Raw genomic sequence first — 19,165 nt, 5'->3', positions numbered from 1 at the left:
CCCGCCGCCCCTCCCGGCCCGAGCCCCTTCCCCGCCGCTCCCCGGCTCGGCCCCGGCGCTGCCGCTCCCTTCTGGCCCCGCCGGCCGCAGCCTCTGCGCGGCCTCCCCCGCAGGCCGGGCTCGGGACGGGCCCGGCACCCCCGGCGCCGCCGCGCTTTGTGTGGGTGGGACCCCCCGAGTCCCCGGGCCCGCTCGGGCTGTGCGGTGCGAGGGGCGGCCCGGGGCTCCCCGCACCCCGGGGCTGCCGGCGGTGATTCACCGCCATCGCGGGGATTTGGGCCATAAACGTGGATAAATGGCGATTCCGGGGGTTCGGCTCGGGGCCGTGGGTTGGGGGCGAGCAAAAGCTGCCGCTGGGTCCGTGATTCGGTACGGACGCTCCGTGCTGGGAAAACCGGGGGCGGGAACGTGACACCGGCGTGGGGTTTGGCTCTTTTATCTCTATTTTCCTCCTCCGGAGACTGTCAAAGTCTGAGGCCAAACCGAAGCTCTTTTCTTCTGTTTTTCTTTCTTGAAATTCCTGTATTACTTGTACATGTGTGTGGTATTATTGGCCTGAGCGGGACCCCCCGGCGCAGCCCCTCCCGTGTCCCCGGGCAGGGGGAACGGGGGTGCCCAGCCCCGAAACACTCGAGAGCTGCAGAATTTGTGTGTCCGGTCACGCTTTGGTGACTTCCCCGGGTTCCAGCTGCTCTTGTTTGCAGAAACAGATAGAAGATGGATGGGATGTGGTGGAAGGGGAACTCTTCAGAAACCCTTCCTGAGGGTCTGCAGAGGGGCAGGGGCTGAGCTCTGCTCTGGGAGCAGGGACAGGACCAAGGGAACAGCTGGAGCTGTATCAGGGGGTTGGGATGGATCTCAGGGAAAGGTTCTTCCCCCCGAGGCTGCTGGGCACTGCCCAGGCTCCCCAGGGAATGGTCCCGGCCCCGAGGCTGCCAGAGCTGCAGGAGCGTTTGGACAGTGCTGCCAGGGATGCCCAGGGTGGGATTTGGGGTGTCTGTGCAGGGCCAGGGGCTGGGCTGGATGATCCCTGTGGGTCCCTCCCAGCTCAGGACATTCTGTGATTCATCCAAAGGTGGTTCTTGGCTTTCCTGGAGTTCTTGGTTTTGAAGCTGCTTAGGAGCCAGGGCCGTTGCAGAAAGGCTGCTTTGGACACCTTGGTATTGAAGAATGAAAGTCACTGATGAGGTTCAGCTTTACGTGTGCTCCTTCTGTATTTTAATAAAGCTGCTGCAGGGACTGGGCCCTGCTGGGCACTCGCAGGGGCTGTGCTGCTCTTCTGGCCTGGGACATTGGTTTTTTGCTCTGTAACTCGTTTGTGCTGGGCCAGTGTAAATCTGTGTTATATCAAGCTTGACCCTCCCAAAATTAAGTTTCCTTTAACCAAAAATAGTTAATTTTAAGGAGCTCTGTCCGTCTGAAACCTAATAGCATTCCACCCACAACATTGCTTCTTTCCTGGGAACTTTCGGTTTTTTCTCATCTGTTTCCTTTTCCTGTTTCATTGAAATTCACAGACTCGGGGAAACCTTAAGCCTAGAATCGCAAACTTACAGTTACACTTCAGCAATTACATCAAGTAACTGTTGGAGGACCCAGTAACTGCTCTGTGACAGCAAGTTCCCAATTCTTGGGTTTCCCTGTAACAAGAGAAGGAAGTTGGGGCAGGTTGACCTACTCCTGCAGTGCCAAAAGGAATCCTAAAGGAATCCAGGGCTGTTCCTGTCTCATTGGAGACAGGAGTTCCTCCCATGCAAAGGAGATGTAGGTGGATGTAAAGTGATTCCTTGTTCCAGAGCTAATGTTCATGGATGAAACACTCACTGGAGCATCTTTTGACAGGAAAATTCTGTCTAACACTCCGTGGGGGATTGTTCTTTCTCCTTTTTATGCTGATTGGAAAGAGATAATTCCCTTAACTGGTCCAGTGGGACCAGAATATATATGGTCCTATATATAAAAATTATGTATAAAATATATAATACATATACAAAAGGACATAAAAATATTTTTATACATATATAAAATATATAAAAGGAGTCAGATTTGTCAGTAAGTCAGAACACTTTGGTAAAGACCCAAAGTACACAAGTCTGACTTTCCAAGTTTGGCTTTAGGGTGAACATGGGCTTTTATAGGTAAAACCTTACACACATGAGGGGTTTCACCAGCTTTTGATGGGAAGTCAACAGCAAAATGCACTTTCAGGGGGAATCCCACCCATTTCCTTTAGATAATCCTGGTTACTGGTCCATGGGAGGTACTCACCTGTTAACCTGAGCTGTGGGCACAGTGATGCTCTCACTGGAAACAGTTCTCACCTCAACTCGTGTCATTCACCAGAGAAAGATTTAACAGATAAAGTGAGAGTTCCCAGCTCTGTAGGTGTTTTAGATCACCCAAAATACAGGCAGCTCCTGAAAACTTTGAGCTATTTCCATATAAAAGGTCACAAGAAATTTGATTCAAGTTGGGAAAACCAGTTTGGCCAGCCCTGCTGGAAAGGCACTGTGGGGATTTTACATTTATGCAGAGTTGTTTTATTTCCTCCTGGGATGTCCAGCTGCACTACAGCAAACAATGTCAGCATCAGGAGGCTCTGATTCACCTTGCGAGTTTAAATCTCATTTTTGAGAGCAGGGAATTCACCTGAGAGCAGAAATAATCACTGTGAGCTGCAGGCTGAGCCACCCAGGCAGCGGGGAGGGAAAGCTCTTGGCAGTCAGGAGAAACTTGGCGTTCCTTAATTAATTCTGGGCAGTACAGGAGGACTCGGGACTGCTGATTTCCCCCCCTTCCTGACTCACTTCAGGGTTCAGGGTGTGCTGGGGAAGGGTTTGCAGTGCCTGTGCTGCTCCGCGTTCCTTCACTGGAGCATCTGTTAATAGCAAAGATGGATGACAGCTAAATATGTCACCACAAGTGAGGGATTTGCTTAATGGATTTGGATGCCACTGGGATCCTCCGGGGCTGCACAAAGCGCTGCTGGAAATAATTATTTGTCATCTGGTAAAGAATTCAAGAGGGTTTGTCCGTTTGCAGTAGCAACTGAAATCCTGGAGTCCTGCAAAATGTTGGCAGAAATCCTCTCATTTCACACAGGTTGGGGGATATTAATGTCTTATCACTGGATGAGAAAAGTGTTTTTCCATTTTCAGTGTTCTCCACTAAACTGATCACTGCTTAATAAGATTTCCTCTTTTTAACCTTTGTTTTGGACCAAATTTGTTCTGTCTTGTCACAGCTTAGGGATAGAGTCATTTGCTACCGTGGCTTAATTAAGGTACTTATTTTCATGGAGTAAATAATTCTCCTTTATAAATGACAGAGTTCCTCAATCATATTCTTACTGGATTACACAGGAGAACACATTTGTATTCTGCCCTTCCTTGGTCTGTGTGTGCCTCACTCATGGCAGCAGTGACCTGAAGCTTCATTATTTTTATATTTCTTTGCTGCTTCATAAGGCTCACGAACAAGCCACAATTCCCAGATTCTTGAAGAATGTAGGATTGCCCTTTTGTTCCCTAAATCTGTTAGAAATCCTGCATTTGAATATGGCCCAAGAAATGCATGTTGGAAGTTGGTGGGGGGGGGGGGGTTAAGTGATTTCTGAGATTTTCTGCTATTCCTTCACGATTTTGGATACACCCCCAGGGCAACGGGGAGGCCTTTGGTGAGTTTTTTGGTGCAGATAAGAAGTTTTTATGAAGTTTCCCATATTTGATCTCAGTTCTGTTGGCAGAACAAGCAGCACAGCTTTGCCTGGGAGGGGTGTGTCAGGTTTGGAGCTGCAGCTTCCGGAGAGACCTGGATAAAACTGAGCTCAGAGAGATTCAAATTGTCTCATTTCACCTTGAAGGTTTGGGTTCGATTTCGGTTTTAAATTGTCACTCCTTGAGTTGCAGTTTGGGCTAAAAGGTGTGAAATGGGTGTGAGCTGGGAGAAGCCGGGGGGTTCCCCGCCCTGTGCGGGGCAGGCGCTGAGGTTCCTCGGGAGCTGCGGGAGCCGTGCCGGGCTCCCCGCGCCGCCGCTGCCGCTGCTCGGCGGCGATTCCCTGGCGCTGGATGTGCCGGGAGCTGGAATGTGGGTCAGTGTGTCACACCCAGCCCGGGCAGCACCTCGGGCACAAAAGCAGCCAAGGGCTTCGTTTTATATTGGCAGGATAGTCAAAAACGCCTCAGACAACCCAATTTGTTGAAATGTTTTGTTATAAAAATCTAAAGGAGCTTAGAGAAGTTGGGCAAGTTACTGAGAACGCCAGGCTTGTCGTTCTGGCAGGGTTGTGGAAGGAAAACTGGGAATTAGTCCTCATTAAGGTATTAATCTGATGCAGGAATTACCTTTTGGGCAAAGCACTGCAGTAGTCGAGGTTCCTGTTTGCTTTGCAAGCTTTCTGATGTTCCTTCCCCTAAGAATAAGAGACTATGGGCTGCTTTATTTTAACATTTGCAGTGCTGCTGCCTTGGATTGAGGTGCCACGGGTTAAAACTTGGAATTCTTGTTCAGATTCAACGGGCTCAGTCTGCATGAGGTGCCTTTTTAAATGCTTATTTCTGAAGTTGTTTCTGAAATACTCCTAAAGCCTTGCAGTAAATCCAGTGAAGATAATAAAATGCAGCAGAGATAACTCGTGCCATGCAGCAAACTGAGGTTCCTGCAGTCCTGGGTGAGACTGGGCCCCAGCAGTGGTTTGTGAACTGATCTGTGTGGTTTTAGGGTGAGTTTATCTTGCCTGTTCAGTAAAACTTCTGAGTTTTTGAGGTTCTGATCTGGATTTAGTCAGAAATAACCATTACATGCTAACTACCTTGCCTCAGGCAATAATAAACTGTTTTAAAGTCATCCAGATTTATTGCTCTTAAATGTAACCACCTTTTTTTTTTGCTTTTAAATACTGTTTGTGACTAAATAATTTTGCTGTTAGAGAAATGTGTAACTGTGCACTTCTACAGCAAAGAGGGTGTTTTGAGGGAAAATTTTATTTTCCTTTAATGAGCTACATATGCTGCTTGATTTCAAGTACAGGAGGATCTGGAATTGCGGAGGAGCCTTGTGGAGTGTAAAATTTAATAGAACATAACTCTCAATCTATCAAATCCCAAGCACTGTAGATCTTCATCCCTGTGCAGGATGGGAATGTTGTCTCTGTTCCTCTTTCCCAAGTATTTCCTCTGTTATGTTTATTTAGCCTTTATGGAGGCTATGCAGAACTCAAAGCAATTTGAATGTTAAAAATGATATGAATTGAATATATAAATAGTTTGGGGGAAACGGTGTTAAGTTTAAATCCTTGCTGTAATTGTACAGTTGTTTAAAACTGGGCTGAACAACCAAACTTCAAACTTGAACGTTTACACTTTGTTTGTCTAAATGCTGGAATTTGATTCTTGGGAATAGAGGGGAAGGAAGGAAAGTTGTCTCAGTTATCCTTACACCACATAACCATGATAGTTTTAATATACATATAAATATTATAGCTTTTAGTAGTCTATCTTATACACAGACCTGATGTCTTGCAGAAGTTTGTCTTTGATTCTGCTAAGAAGCTTTGGACAGAGCCTGGTCCGTGAGAATTGATGGAAATCAGAGTAATTTGTTGGCTTAGTGAGAAAGGAAGTAGATGGAAATAGAAGGATCTGCCCTCTGTGTTCCAGCCTAATTCATCAGAAAATGCCATTTCAGATAAACACATGAGGTTTCCATTAATATTTGTGTGCAGGACTTAGCAGTTAAATAATGAGTTAAGAGAAAGTTTAAAGGAGTTTTTCATGAGCAGGGTTCTCATTATTGTTGGGGAAATGCCTCAAATACTAAGTGAGGCAGGAGAAGTTAATCCAGGCACACTTAAAACCTGCGTTTTGTTGGTTTGATTTTGTGCCTCGGATGTCTGACACTTGGAGGCTGTGTCTGGGCTGGTGGCTCTGCCCCATCTCCCTGCAAGTCCTGCCCCTCCAGCCCAGCCCTGCAGCCGGAGCCGTCCCAGGTCTCGTTGTTCCGTGGCACCACAGGCGATCCCTGGGCACAGCAGAGGAACAAACGGCCACGGGTGGGAGCTCAGTCCCCATCCAAGTCTGTGCTGCTGGGAGATTTCCTCCTGCTTCCCGCTGTGGCCGGAGCTTTGTTTATCCCGTGGAATTTCGGGGTTCTGCTCCCCTCAGCAGGGTGTGGTACCCGTGCCAGTCTGTGCCCACTCCCGTGCAGCCTCACCGGGGTGCCCAGAGCTGGCAGCAGCTTGCAGGGCTGGGAGAGTATTTCCATGAGTCTTTGTGGCCCTTTCCAGCACAGCCCAAGGGAAATCCTGTGGGGTGTTGTTGGTTCAGGAGTGGGTTTGTTCCACGTTGGTGGTGTCATGCGCAGGGTAGCAGGGTCTTCTTCATCACCAGGGTACAGCTTTACCCTGAGACCTGGTGCCTCCTTCAGAGGGCTCTGCAGGAACTTGTGTTCTGGTCTGTGGAGAAATTGAGAATTAACTTTGTTTAGCAGGATCAGAGATGGTTTTCTGATGTTGCTGTGTGAACAAAGTGCGCGCTGTGCCCTCAGTGCTGCCGTGTGTCGCTGCTCCAGCCCGGATCGATGACGGGGCATTCGCAGCCAACCAGCAGCACCAGTTTGCTGCTCGCTGCCCTGGGAGTGGGGCAGGACTGGGCCCCAGTGCTGCTGCCTAAAGCCACGTTAGCTTCCACTGACAGGCACTATTTTAGTCAAAGTCACCCCTGGCTGACAAGTGCAGGAGAATGAGCTGGCATTATCCGCTCTGCCGACATCAATAGTGGGGCAGCAGCAGGGAACTGCTTGGAAGTCCCAAGCCTTTTCCTGGAAGAAGGATTCCCAGTCCTGTAAGTCCTTTAGCAAGCTCGAGTCATTGATCTCAGCTGGGTGTCTTGGACTTTTTCTCTGCTGTACAAAGGTTTCAGCCAACAGGTGCAGGATTTCAGTTGCAAAAGTGTCTTGGTTCACATCAGTTTTGGAAGGGAAAAGTCTCATGTAAAAGTCATTGAAATTAAAACTCAGTTCTTTGTGTGCACCGAGATCATGCCTCTGGAGACAAGTTTTAGTGCTTCCTCACAATGGTTGAAAATCAGAAGGTTTTCATGATATTTCAGGTTGTTACTCTCTTACAAAGAAACAGAATGTATCCAGCTGAGAAAAATACCTTCACTCTTCTTTTCAGGAGCTAATGGGGGCTCTGACTGCAGAATCCTCCTTTTCAGTATTGAGAGAAGGGTTTGTTCCCGTCTCGCCCTCACCCGCAGCACTGCTGGGGCTGAAAGGGGCTCTCAGTGTTCTCAGAATAGTCGGATTCTGCTGTGGAATCTCTCCGTGATGCTGAGAGCTCATTAGGGCACTGTTTAATTGAGGCCATCTCCTGAAAATCCCACGTGAAGCTGCAGCCGCAGCCCTGGGCTTGTCCCGCTGCCTTGGCCTCGTGTCCCGTGTGATCCCAGGAGCTGGGGTGGAGGTGACACTGAATCCTGGCACTGCTTTTCCAAAACACATCAGTGCTGCCACGTGGGAAGCACTTGGGAAAGAAATTCTCTTCTCCCCAAGCTTTCCCTGTGTCCTGGGTGTTTCCAGCTCCTGGGGCCGGTGGGGGAAGCTCCTGTGTCTCACTGAGGTCATGGAACTGATTCTCCCTTCCATGAGCTCCATGGCCATTTTATTGTAATAGCTTAATTAGTTTGATTAGCTAAATGTACATTATCTAGGGTAGGTGTTGAAATGTTCTTTAGATGGGCTTGAACATGGAAAGATCTTGTGCTTTGCTGTCTTTGCACTACAGAATTCCAGAGTGCCAGGTGATGCTGCTTGTATTGAGGCAGTAGACCTTTTAATTAATTAATTAAGCTTTGCAGGAAGTAGTTTTACCCTTTAATTAATTGATTAAGCTTTGCATGAAGTAGTTTTTGATCTCCCTTTCTTACTGGAGCATGTATTTTGACTCTTTGCTTCGAGTTTATTGACAAAAAATTGGAATTCTGTGAGATAATCTTGAGGAAAAGATGGGATAAAGCCTGGCTTTGACTGTTTGTTTTTCCACCTGGTTGTGGGCAAAGCTGCAAATCCTGGGAAGGCCTCTCTGGAGCAGATGGTGCTGGCACGGCTCCTCCTCAGGACGGAATTCAGGCGCCTTTCCTGAGCCAGCTCCTCCCGAGGAGCCTGGTGGGGCTTCCCGCTCCCCTCGGCTCCCGTGGCATTTCCAGACCCTGCTTAAAAATAGCTCAAGTATTCCCGGGAAGACTGTGTTGGAGCAGGGCTTTGGGGATGGCTTCTCTCCGTGTCCCACTTCTCCAACAGCCACCTTTTCTCCCTGCTCAGCTCCTTTTTCCTGGGGATCCACATTTGTCTTTGGAAACCTCTGGCAGATGGGTCCCCAGCTCCCGTGGTTCACCCCAGGGGTTGGAGATGCTGTTTCCTTTTTGTATTCCTGCAAAACAGTTGTGTAGGAAATCGCTCCCATGGGCATGGATCAATCTGCTGTTTCTCCTGAAGTGCTGACCCTGAAACAGTAATTTTTGTTCTTAAAAGGCAATTTTTGTTCCTTGTTTGGCAAGGTTGGGAATCTCCTTGGGCAGGGCCACCCTGAAGATGGAGGGGTTGGTTAAAGGGCCCTTTTGTTTCCAAACAGCAACAATTTCTGTTGGGAATTGGAAATACCTGTTGAGGTGAAGGGAGTGAAATGGTATTTTTCTCCCTCAATTGGTTTTGCTTTGGGATTTCCTGCAATACTGGGATTCCTAATTTGATTTTATTCTGGACTGGGCTCTGCATCTCTGGCTCCTGTCTTGAGAAGGGCTTTTCTGACTGTGATTTTATGCATAAAATTCCTTTATGGAAGCCTTGGGGAAGGGCTTAAGACTTGCAGATCCTTGTTTTGAAACAAATTTACATAGAAGTTACTCTGTAAAATTCTAATGTTTTCTGGTTTCTAAGATTTCACTCAAAACTGTTCATGTGACTTTGAAATGAAAAGTTTTACCCAGTTAAAACTAAGCCTTGGTGCCCTGAGTGTGGAATCTGTCCACATTAGTGTGCAATGCTGGTTTTAATTCCAGAAGCTGGGAGCACTTGCTGTCTCTGGAGCGAGTTCTGTGCCACACTCACCCATTCAAACACAGATCTGGGAGCGCTCCCTGTTTTATTTTGTGTTTTCCTAGCGCTACGAGTACTTCTAGGAGCATCTGGAATACTGCTTGGCTAGTTTGAAATCGGTTTAAATGCTCAATTGCTTTGCTCGGATTTAAGAGCCACGCTGGACGCGTTTCCCAGCGTCGCTTTCATCCTCCCGCAGCCCAGCACTGCCATCTCGTGAGCGCTCGGGGTGCGGGAGCCGCTGCTCCGGCGCGGAGAACGCCCTCGTGGCGATATTTGCAACTGAAATGCCTCTGAAACATTTTATTTCCCTTACAGATTTCCAGCATAACCTTAAAGAAGGCCATTTAAAAGATTGTGATTTCATCCCGAGTTGTTTGAGAGTTTGTTTTGGATGTTTTGGAGTCGCGCATCTTATTTGCAGGGTGGCAAGTTCTGCACGCTGACAGTGCTGAAGGTGGTGAGAAGTTGTTATTTTTGGGACACCATCCTGATGAGGCACCGCTTTCTGTGCTGGACTGGGGGAAGATGTTAAGCCCATGGTCTCTATTTGGCCCCCCTCTGAGCTCTCGGGTGATCCTGGTATCGGGAGTTCCTGACTAAGTGGATTTTTGGTCAGAAGCTCCTCATATCCATGTTAGAGGGTGGTTCTTACAAATCCTTCCTTGTGGGAGTAGAGGGAGAAAATGAAAAATCTCTCCAGGCTTTCTGTGGAACTCATTGAAGTTGGGAGTTAAAGACCAAAGGTTTTAACCAGTGTCTTTTTCTGCCCCTTTTCCTCCTTTGTCCCTCTGTTTCCCCTCTCCAGCCGCCGGACTGGAACTATGGGGTCGGAAAACCCGAGCCCGCAGAACCCTGGCTGCAAGATCATGACCTTCCGGCCCACGCTGGAGGAGTTCCGCGACTTCGGCAAGTTCATCGCCTACATGGAGTCCCAGGGAGCTCACCGGGCAGGGCTGGCCAAGGTGAGGAGTCTGCTCAGGGAGGGGGAGCTGCCCTCCCCAGGGGTGCAGATCCTGCCACTCGGGAGCCGTTTGGATTCGTGGAGTTGAGCACAAGGAGAATGGTACCTGGAATCTCTGTTTTGGTTGTGGAGAGAGGAAAAGAGAGGAGTCACAGGGCTTTTGTAGGGCCATGGAATGTTCTGAGTTGGGAGGGACCCACAGGATCATCCAGTCCAGCTCCTGGCCCTGCCCGGACACCCCAACAATCCCACCCTGTCCCAGAATGGTGTCCAAAGGCTCCTGCAGCTCTGGCAGCCTTGGGGCCGGGACCATTCCCTGGGGAGCCTGGGCAGTGCCCAGCACCCTCTGGTTATGAGAACTTTTCGTGTGAAGCTTCTAAATTCCAGTACCTGACATAGAACTGCTTGGAAAAATCCAGGACTAAGTGATTAGAAGGGGTATTTCTGTGGCCATGTCACCACAGGCTGATGAGATCATTTGTTCTGACAGGGAGTTGTTAGGAGTGATATTTAGCTGGACTTAATAAAGCACAGCGGAGAAATAAAGCTGTTAGGCATGAAATAATTCTTATTTCTTCTAAAACATAGGTCAATTACTGGGTTTATTGCTGCTCTAAAGAGAGCTGGCTATTGATGAAGAGCTCTCTGTGGAATGTTTCCTTGTCCACTCAAGTGTACAAGCAATTACCTTCCAGGACTCTGCTAGGGAGATTATTTTAATAAAGCTTGTTGCTGACTTCCAGATGTTGTAAAGAAATTGCTTTACTTGTAGGATTAATCTGAGCATTCCAGGTCAGTTTTGTGTCTCTCTTGCAGCTGCAGTTCAGAGCCCTGTAAGGGAGGTTGAGCCCATCCTGCCCTGGAGGAGCCCTGCCCACCAAAATCCACAGCTTGGCCTGCAGTTTCTGTAACAAGTGCCGTGTTTGTTGTTCTCCCCCGCAATCCCAGGTGATTCCCCCCAAGGAGTGGAAGCCCCGGCGGACGTACGATGACATTGATGACATGGTGATCCCAGCCCCCATCCAGCAGGTGGTCACGGGGCAGTCGGGGCTCTTCACCCAGTACAACATCCAGAAGAAGCCCATGACCGTGGGCGAGTACCGGCGCCTGGCCAACAGCGAGAAGTGCGTGGGTGGGAGGGCTGTGCTTCAAACTGGGCATGGGGCAGTTCACGGGAAGCTTTTCTTTCTGGAAACGAGCTGACAAGGAAACGCAGCCATGTTAAATGTGAAGCATTTTGGGGGAAACTGCTTTTTCTTGAGTCTCAAGCAAGTTTGTAACTTGGTGGGTTTTGGTGTATCTCGGATCTTTTTCTGGGAGTTGGTGTAGAAAGGTTGCTCAAGTATTTGGCTGAGAATCTTCCTGAAAAGAATGGCTTGGGACCAAAAAAGGATCTCTTGGCTGTTCTGGAAAAGGTGTTCCATGGCTGGCGTAGAAATACAAATGCCTTGGAGTGCTTGGGCTGATACTGGGGACTCTGCAGAGCACTTCAGCCAGCTGGGATGTGCCAACTGCAGTTGCATCCTGTTTCCAGAGTCGGGAGTTTTCCGGAGTTCCCTGGGTTTTAATCAGTACCGAGATTATGCAGTCATGGCTTTAAGCTGAAGGAGGGTGGACTTAAATGGGATATTTAAAAGGTGTCCCTGCCTGTGGCAGGGGGTGGGACTGGGTGAACTTTGAGGTCCCTTCCAACCCAAACCACTCCATAATCAGCTTTGGAGTTTTTCTGGCACCTGAGAACTCCAGCTGCCCTCAGCTCCCTGTGGGATAACATCATCTCACGTTTCTGTGGGATGGAGATGTGGTGCTGCACGTCCTGTCAGTCAGCCTGCCCCGAGAGGGTTTGTGGAGAGGTGGAAAAGGCAGCAAATTCTATGAATTAAAGATGAAATTCACTCTCAGCACCTCCTGGGGGGGCCTGCTCTGACACCCCTGCTGCTGTCAGTGGTGGTGTGTGCTGGGTGTTCTCAGGACTCCTCACATCCCTGTGTTCCTGGCAGGTACTGCACCCCTCGCCACCAGGATTTTGAAGACCTGGAGCGCAAGTACTGGAAGAATCTCACATTTGTGTCTCCCATTTATGGGGCTGATATCAGTGGCTCCCTGTATGATGCAGTAAGTGCAATGCTTCTCCTTTGTTTATTTTAGACATGGACTCTTTGTTGCACTGCTCTCATTAAGGAGCAGTAATTCAGAGTTTCATTGACGTAGCCACCCTAGGAAAAACCCCAATACCTTTGTTTTTTTCTCCTCATTACAAAACTGGGACTAAACTTCCCCTGAGATTCAGGATGTCAGTGGAAGCTGTGAAAAGCTGACTTTTAGTAGAAAATTAAGGAGAAGTGTGATTTAAACAAATTCTTATTAAGTCTGTGGCAAAAAATTATCTATAGCTTGGGCTTTGTTTCTTTTATAAGGGATTAAAATAGAGATTTCTGTTGAAGCTCCTTAGAAAGCCAGAAAAAAAGCAGCATTTCAAGGAAGTGGTGCTTTATCAGAATTACTTTTTGATTCTTAACATAAATAAATTATTTGCATTTGGATTTTAAATTATTTGCATTTGGATTTTTTCTTTGTAGGCAGCTCCATTAGGATACAATGCACCTGTACACTGAATTACTTTACAATTCAAGTTGTTTAAGCTTTTCCTTGGTGAAATTTCATTCTCTGCTTCAAGTAATTCTGTAAATGATAAAGGTTTCTCTCTTCTTACTCTTTTTCGGCAGATAATTTAAATCTCTTCCTCTGTAGTTTTCTTTTGAGTGGAAAGTGGCCTTCTTTGGCGTGATGTCTGATTGTGTGTGAATGTACAAGTGTCTTTATTATCTGTATGGTTTAATATGGGATTAATTAGAATAAGCAGAGATATCTGAGGTCCTCAGAGCCATGGACATCACAGGGATCCAGAGGATTTGGTGCTGGGATGGGAGCATCACATCCTTTCTGTGCTGTGATCAGTGGTGGGACACAACCAGGCACAAGCACAACTGTTCTCCAGATGGTTTCCCTGTTTTTACCTGAGCTGAGGTAGAAGCTTCTGCCCCTTTGGCCACATTGAGGTGGTTCTGATCAGGGGAAGAGCATCTGAGAGAAGGGTGTTTTACCCTGAGTTTATGCTGTGTTCATTACCAGAACAGTTAATTAATAGCGGGGTATTGCACAGTGCAAGAGCCTCATCAGAGTGCTGGAGCTCCCTCGTGCTTGTGGTCAGAGAGGAGCATTAAATAAACCTTTCTGGAAGCAGAGAGGTGTTAAATTAATGCAGGTTACACCATTATCTCCACACTCCAAGGCACTGAGAGGGAGCTGTGGGCTGTGGTTGTTCTGCCATTTCCCAGCACAAACCATTTCTGTTGGGTTCCAGGACGTGGATGAATGGAACATTGGCAATCTGAACACCCTCCTGGACATGGTGGAGCACGAGTGTGGCATCATCATAGAGGGTGTGAACACTCCCTACCTCTACTTCGGGATGTGGAAGACAACTTTTGCTTGGCATACAGAGGACATGGATCTGTACAGCATCAACTACTTGCATTTTGGGGAGCCCAAATCCTGGTGAGTGAGGGCTCTTGCATACCCCTAAAATACCCTTTCCACAGCTACCAAATTCCATCAGGTTTGCCTAATCTCTCAATTCCCATTTTTTCCTCTCCTCTCCTACTCTACATTTAAAAGCAATTTCACTTTCTTTCATGCTGGCTTGCTCAGAGGCCTAATTCCTGACTTTCAGGAGGATTAGGGAGACTTGTTGACATCACGATTAAAACCAGATTTCCACACTTGGGGATTTTTGCAGTCTAATGCACAGGAGAGCAAATGGGGATGGGAATGTGTGGATGCTTCAGAGGCACTGTAATAGTGAAACACTGTTGTTCTTGCACTGTGCTCTAGGCAGGAAACATCTGTTACTTTCAGATTTCCATTATTTAAATACATAAATATGTTCACAGCTCCAGGGACAAGTTAAGTTAAAAGGTTACTTTTCCATGGTCATTTTTTGGCCTGATGGTAAAGCATTTTTCAGCACTGTTGATGCATAGACTGGTTGGAAATAACTTTTCACAAAAGCAGTTGATAGTTAAGGATGAAATGAAGAACATAGGAAGTCTGGAATAAGTTACCAAGAGCCAATATTCTTCTTTTTTTAAGCAATTTCAAAGTATAAGTGCAGAGGCTCAGCAACCCAGGGGAGCTTTGCTGAAGATCCTGATGTGACTAATAAATATTGACATTTGCGTGCAAATTAGAGCTGAAATGTCACAGGGAGGCTCTGCTGTCACCGTGCCCGGGCCGTGGCAGACGAGATCCTCCCACCTCTCAGGGCTATGGGTCCCTGGTGACTCTGAGTGGCTCCGGGTGTTGGTGCCTGTGGCACGTAAAAGCCCCCAGGAGCCAGCAGACTCTGAATGAATGGCTCCAGTGCTCTTTACCAGGCCTGGAAAGGGGTGGAAGGAGGGGCTGAATCTGTGAAACATGAATGGGAATTAAAAAAAATCTTCCAACACGTCATGAAATCTGTTTCCCAGCATTCCTGATCCTCTGCTGCCGTCCAAGGCACGAGGATTTTGCAGAATCTCTTGTGATGCCTCTGTTAAACAAGGTTGAACTCCAGAAATGTATTTCTGGGTTATGACTGGGATGTGACTGCTCTCAGGGAAAGGTTCTTCCCCCAGAGGCTGCTGGGCACTGCCCAGGCTCCCCAGGGAATGGGCCCGGCCCCAAGGCTGCCAGAGCTGCAGGAGCGTTTGGACAGCGCTCTCAGGGATGCCCAGGGTGGGATTTGGGGTGTCTGTGCAGGGCCAGGGCTTGGAATGGATCATTCCTGTGGGTCCCTCCCAGCTCAGGATATTCCATGATTCTCTCAGTTTGGATCCTGTCAGTTTTTCCTCCAGAATCCCTTCATTCCAGCCCATTTTCCTGGTCCCATCTCCAGCAGATGGTGCCACAGCCCGCAGGAAGCTCCTCATCCCCTTTGCCCACGGAACACAGGGACACCAGCACAGTCCCAGCAGGAGTGGGCAGCTCCAGGAGGGGTGAGAGCAGCTGATCTGAGGTTTGGGTTGGGTTTTTCCATCCTTTCTCCAGCCTGTGTTTGTGAGAGTCACTCGTTCTCTAAAGCTGCCCCACCTGGGGGAAAATGAGGATTTTGAGGACAAGACCACGTTTGGAGCAGAAGGTTTTCCCTTTCAGTGGAGTTGTCGTAGGTAGGTGACAGTGTGTGGCACGGAAAGGGATGGGTTGTGACAGGATGCCACTGCTGGCTCGGCAGGGCCTCCCTGCTCTTCCCTTGAGCATAAGGCAGGAGTTTGCCACTCCCCAAGTTACTCCTTCCTTGTTCTGCACTGTGACAGGTCCTCTTAAGGAGTTCTCAAGCTCTTCTGAACAAGTGTTGGCTTCGAAGAGTAAATCCCAATCCCTTTGGAGCACATCTGGAACTTTCCAGGTACCTGAGCCGTTCTGGGAGTGACTGCAGCCATCCCAGAGCTCAGCTGGGGGAGCTCTTGGACTGCACTGATGGAATTCCAGTGCTGCAGCCTGGCTTTACTCAGGGATGGCTGAAATGTTCGTTCTGTTTTGCTGGCACCACCTCTGTGGAAATTTCCCAGCTTCCTTCGTCCTTTTTATAGACTCCGTGACTCTGACAGTGATCGTCTTGGAAGCACCTCAGGGAATAGCAGGAGTGTGGAGAGTTAAAAAGTCTACCAGTTTGGGGTTGAGCTCTAAAATAAGAGGCAGAGTTATTGTTTGGCTGTCAGAGATATTTATTCAGTGGAACCAAGGACTCTCTATATTGGTGGTATCTGCTTCAGAATTGCCTGTTAAAAACCGTAACTCTTCCTTTGTGTCTCCCATAAATTATCTTGGGGTGCTTCTCTCCAGGCTGTGGGAAGGGTGAGGAGCCACCAGCCCTGCTATCTTCTCAGGGGAAAGGAGTCAGTTCCCTCCCAGACCTCATTCAGGTGGGTTTTAGGAAAAGTCTGTGTTTATTTCACAAAATTCCAGAATTGTTTGGGTTGGAAGGGACCTCTGGAGACCCCCCAGTCCAACGCCCTGCAAGCTGGCTTCACCAGCTGAAAGTGGCTTCTCTGTACAAGCTAACGAGCATCTGCCTGGTCTTACAAGTCCTTGATTAATGAGTGTCTCTGTCACTGCAGAGGAGTCCTGTGCCAGCCCTCCCGGTGCCGGTGCTTTGCCCTGGCAGAGCAGGACAGGCTGCAGCACTGGGACCTGTCTGCACAGGGTTGGGTCACTGGGATGCAGCTCAAAAACTTGTTCAGCACCAAGTGAAGCCGTTGAGCAATGAAAGGTCACCCAGTGATGAGGGAGAACAAAGGGGTAATGGAAAACAGCCATTTTCCTGTTCCCAGCCTCATTAAATGATTTATCTGTGCCTGTAGATTGCAGTGCATTTATTTACTGAGTTCTGTTGTGTTGTAGTGAGGAGAGCAGGACTGTTTGTGTTCAGCCCCAGGGGCTGCTGCTGCTGCAGCCCCCATCCCACCCTGCCCTGGCTTGGACTCGCCTCATTCCAGGGGGGATTATCCCTCCCGATGTGCTGTTCCCAGGCTCGTGCTCCGCTCCACGCCGTGCTCACACTGCAGTTGTTTCCAGCTGGAAAATCAGTCTGACAGGTTGAAGAGGAAGCGTGGAAGGTGTGGGCACTTCCCATGCAGCACCCCCGGAACTGGGAGCAGTTGTGTAACCTCATGTGAAGCCCCTCAGGCGGGAGCTGCCAGATCCAGCCTTTTCCTTGCTTTTTTCTCAAATTACAGAGAAATGTCCCTCGCCCATTAGGAATTTAATTGCCACCTTTTCATAGTCTCAAACTTTTGAAAAAACGGAAATGTATTTCATTCTGCAGCCCCATATTAAACCTCTCTGGTAGGAATTTTTACGGTATCAATTATACACATTATGTGTAATTACCTCATACACTCCTGTGTGAGATCTAAAATTGAGCATATTGTCAAACGGTGCAAGCAGAAACTGATTTTATAATGACAGAAGCAACAAAGCTGCATGCCAGGCCTCATTCTTCATGGTTATTATGGCATTTTATTGAGCAGCGGATGCAATTCCAAAAGAATATTTTTAAACGCTGAGGTGCTCCACCAGCACTTCCCTGTATCTCCATAAAGATGTGCAATCCCTACCTGGAGGCTTCCTGGGGTGGGGAAGTGCTGCAGGAAACTTTGAATCTCAGTATTGTGAATCTGCCAGATACACTTTAGGAGTGTAACATCTTTTTTTTTTTTTTTTGTCAACAGTGTAACACCTGATTGGTAATGAAGTTATTTTTCTTGGATATTTTGTGACTGATCTTGCTGTACAGCAACAGTGTTTAATTTACCTTCTCTGAGTGCTGGGGGGATGTTACACTCCTCCTCTCAGAAACTGCAGGTGTTAAACTAGACTGACACTGAGGAAGGTAATTGATTTTTATAAAATGTCCCTTTTCCCTTATCATGATGGATGTTTAATCCCCTTTAATTAAAACAGGGAGCCAGCTTTAGCTTTTAAGTTATATCATCTCCTCTCCAAAACACTCCCTCGCTGGAAGTGGATCATGCCTAATCTGTTTGACTTTGATATCACAAAGTACACTTTATGCCAGAACAGCAGTTTATGTGGAATTAAGGACAAATTACCAAAGGAACTTTAAAATAATATGATTAGTTGGAAGCACTGGTCACATACAATTACATTCTAGAAACACTTCTGGAACTCTGTCTTGTGGAAGTCTGCAGACTACAAACCTGAGGGTCCATGGAGTTACCCCAAGCCTTTGTTGGTTAAAATATTTTAGAATTTCTGCTTTCTTCCTTCCAGGTGCCCAGAGAGGCTCCCTGGGCGGGGTAAGTCCAGTCTTCAGCAGAGGAAGGCAAATCCATAGGAGGACTTGTGGCTGCTCCATCTCTGGCAGTGCCCAAGGCCAGGCTGGACAGGGTTTGGAGCCACCTGGGCCAGTGGGAGGTGTCCCTGCCCATGGCAGGGGTGGCACTGGATGCACTTTAAGCTCCCTTCCAACCCCAACCATTCTGGGATTCCATGACTTTCTCATAACATCTACAGTTTAGTACATTTGTTGTATCTGGTAGTGCTGCTGTCAGCAGGGAAACGTCGCCTTTCCTAACAGGCCTGTGAGGGGGAGATTTAAACCAAGATGTGGTTGTTCCCTTGGGAGAGGATTCCCAAAGGAGCCCTCTCTGTCCTTGGCTAAAAGCAGCTCCTGAAGCAGCAGCAGCTCTGAAGTGCTGAGGATCTCCCTGGTTGTATTTCTCACTCTTGTCCTGGGGAGCACTGCAGCTTTCTTAGCTGAACTCTTGTCCTGTCCTCCCCTTAGAATAGAAAATGTTAATCCCTGGAAAACTGCCTTGGAGGAGGAAAATGACCTAACACAGTCGTGGAGCTTAACTCTTGCAGCTTCTCTCCTCACTTTCCGTGCAGGGTGCTGGCCCCTCGCCGCCTCTCCTGTGTGATGTTCTGCTCTGTCCCCCTGCTTTAACGCTCTCCCAGATGTTCCATGAGCTCGGCGTAATTCCACCACTGCTTTAATGTTTGGTAGGGAACTGTGTGGCTGCAGGGGGCAGGGCACTGTCCCTTCATCAGTTATTGCCTCCTGCCATTCCCTCCTCTCGGGGGGCACTGCCCAGGCTGCTGGAGTCACTGCAGGGGTCAGATGTGACTGCAGGTGTGCATTATTGGGATCTCAGTAGCCCTTGCAGTCTGGAGATCCTGAGATTCCTCAGGCTGCATTAGCTGGAATCACAGCTGAGATTTGCCCTTAAGGGAGCTGGTGCTCCATGCTGAGAATTTTTATTTTTCTGAGTTTCACTTTTCCTGTTTCTTGGTGTTAGGGAATTCAGGAGAAGATTCTGCAGCCTTTCCTCCCTCAATCCCCAAACTCTGCATCATCTTCCATGGGAAGTGTGTGAGGTGTCCTTGCTCTTAAACGTGTTCCAGGCCTGGCAGCAGAGGTGTTTGGAGGCTTTTTGGGTGGAGTGGGGAGAAAGAAGAAGCAGGGAAGGCCATTTGGCCACGATGGCAGCTCCTCACAGCTTCCAGATTTCCTTCCTGCCTCTGCTGTCCCATGTAATCTGTTTT

The 19,165-nt window shown here is 48.2% G+C and overlaps 1 protein-coding gene across 3 annotated transcripts in view; it reads left to right on the top strand.

The window, feature by feature from the left end:
- Window positions 1–4,704: 4,704 nt before the first annotated feature.
- Window positions 4,705–19,165, top strand: part of KDM4B (lysine demethylase 4B) — a 67,587-nt gene continuing 53,126 nt past the window's right edge. The window contains exons 1-6 of one of the 3 annotated variants that reach the window (XM_042024355.1): window positions 4,705–4,720; window positions 5,523–5,685; window positions 9,902–10,058; window positions 11,006–11,181; window positions 12,058–12,172; window positions 13,422–13,615. In XM_042024355.1, coding sequence (XP_041880289.1) covers window positions 9,918–10,058; window positions 11,006–11,181; window positions 12,058–12,172; window positions 13,422–13,615 — 626 coding nt within the window. In that variant the 5' untranslated portion in view covers window positions 4,705–4,720; window positions 5,523–5,685; window positions 9,902–9,917. Of the gene's footprint in view, window positions 4,721–5,514; window positions 5,686–9,901; window positions 10,059–11,005; window positions 11,182–12,057; window positions 12,173–13,421; window positions 13,616–19,165 lie in introns of those variants that run through there. The other 2 variants (XM_042024356.1, XM_042024357.1) reach the window with 2 other exon arrangements.

Source organism: Corvus kubaryi, unplaced genomic scaffold (genome assembly GCF_017639235.1).
Source record: "Corvus kubaryi isolate FWS band 111438036 unplaced genomic scaffold, C.kubaryi_AGA036_p1.0 37262, whole genome shotgun sequence".
In the NCBI taxonomy this organism is placed as follows: Eukaryota; Metazoa; Chordata; class Aves; order Passeriformes; family Corvidae; genus Corvus; species Corvus kubaryi.
Note: the sequence above shows the minus strand (reverse complement) of the source record. Positions and strands in the feature narration are given on the sequence as shown.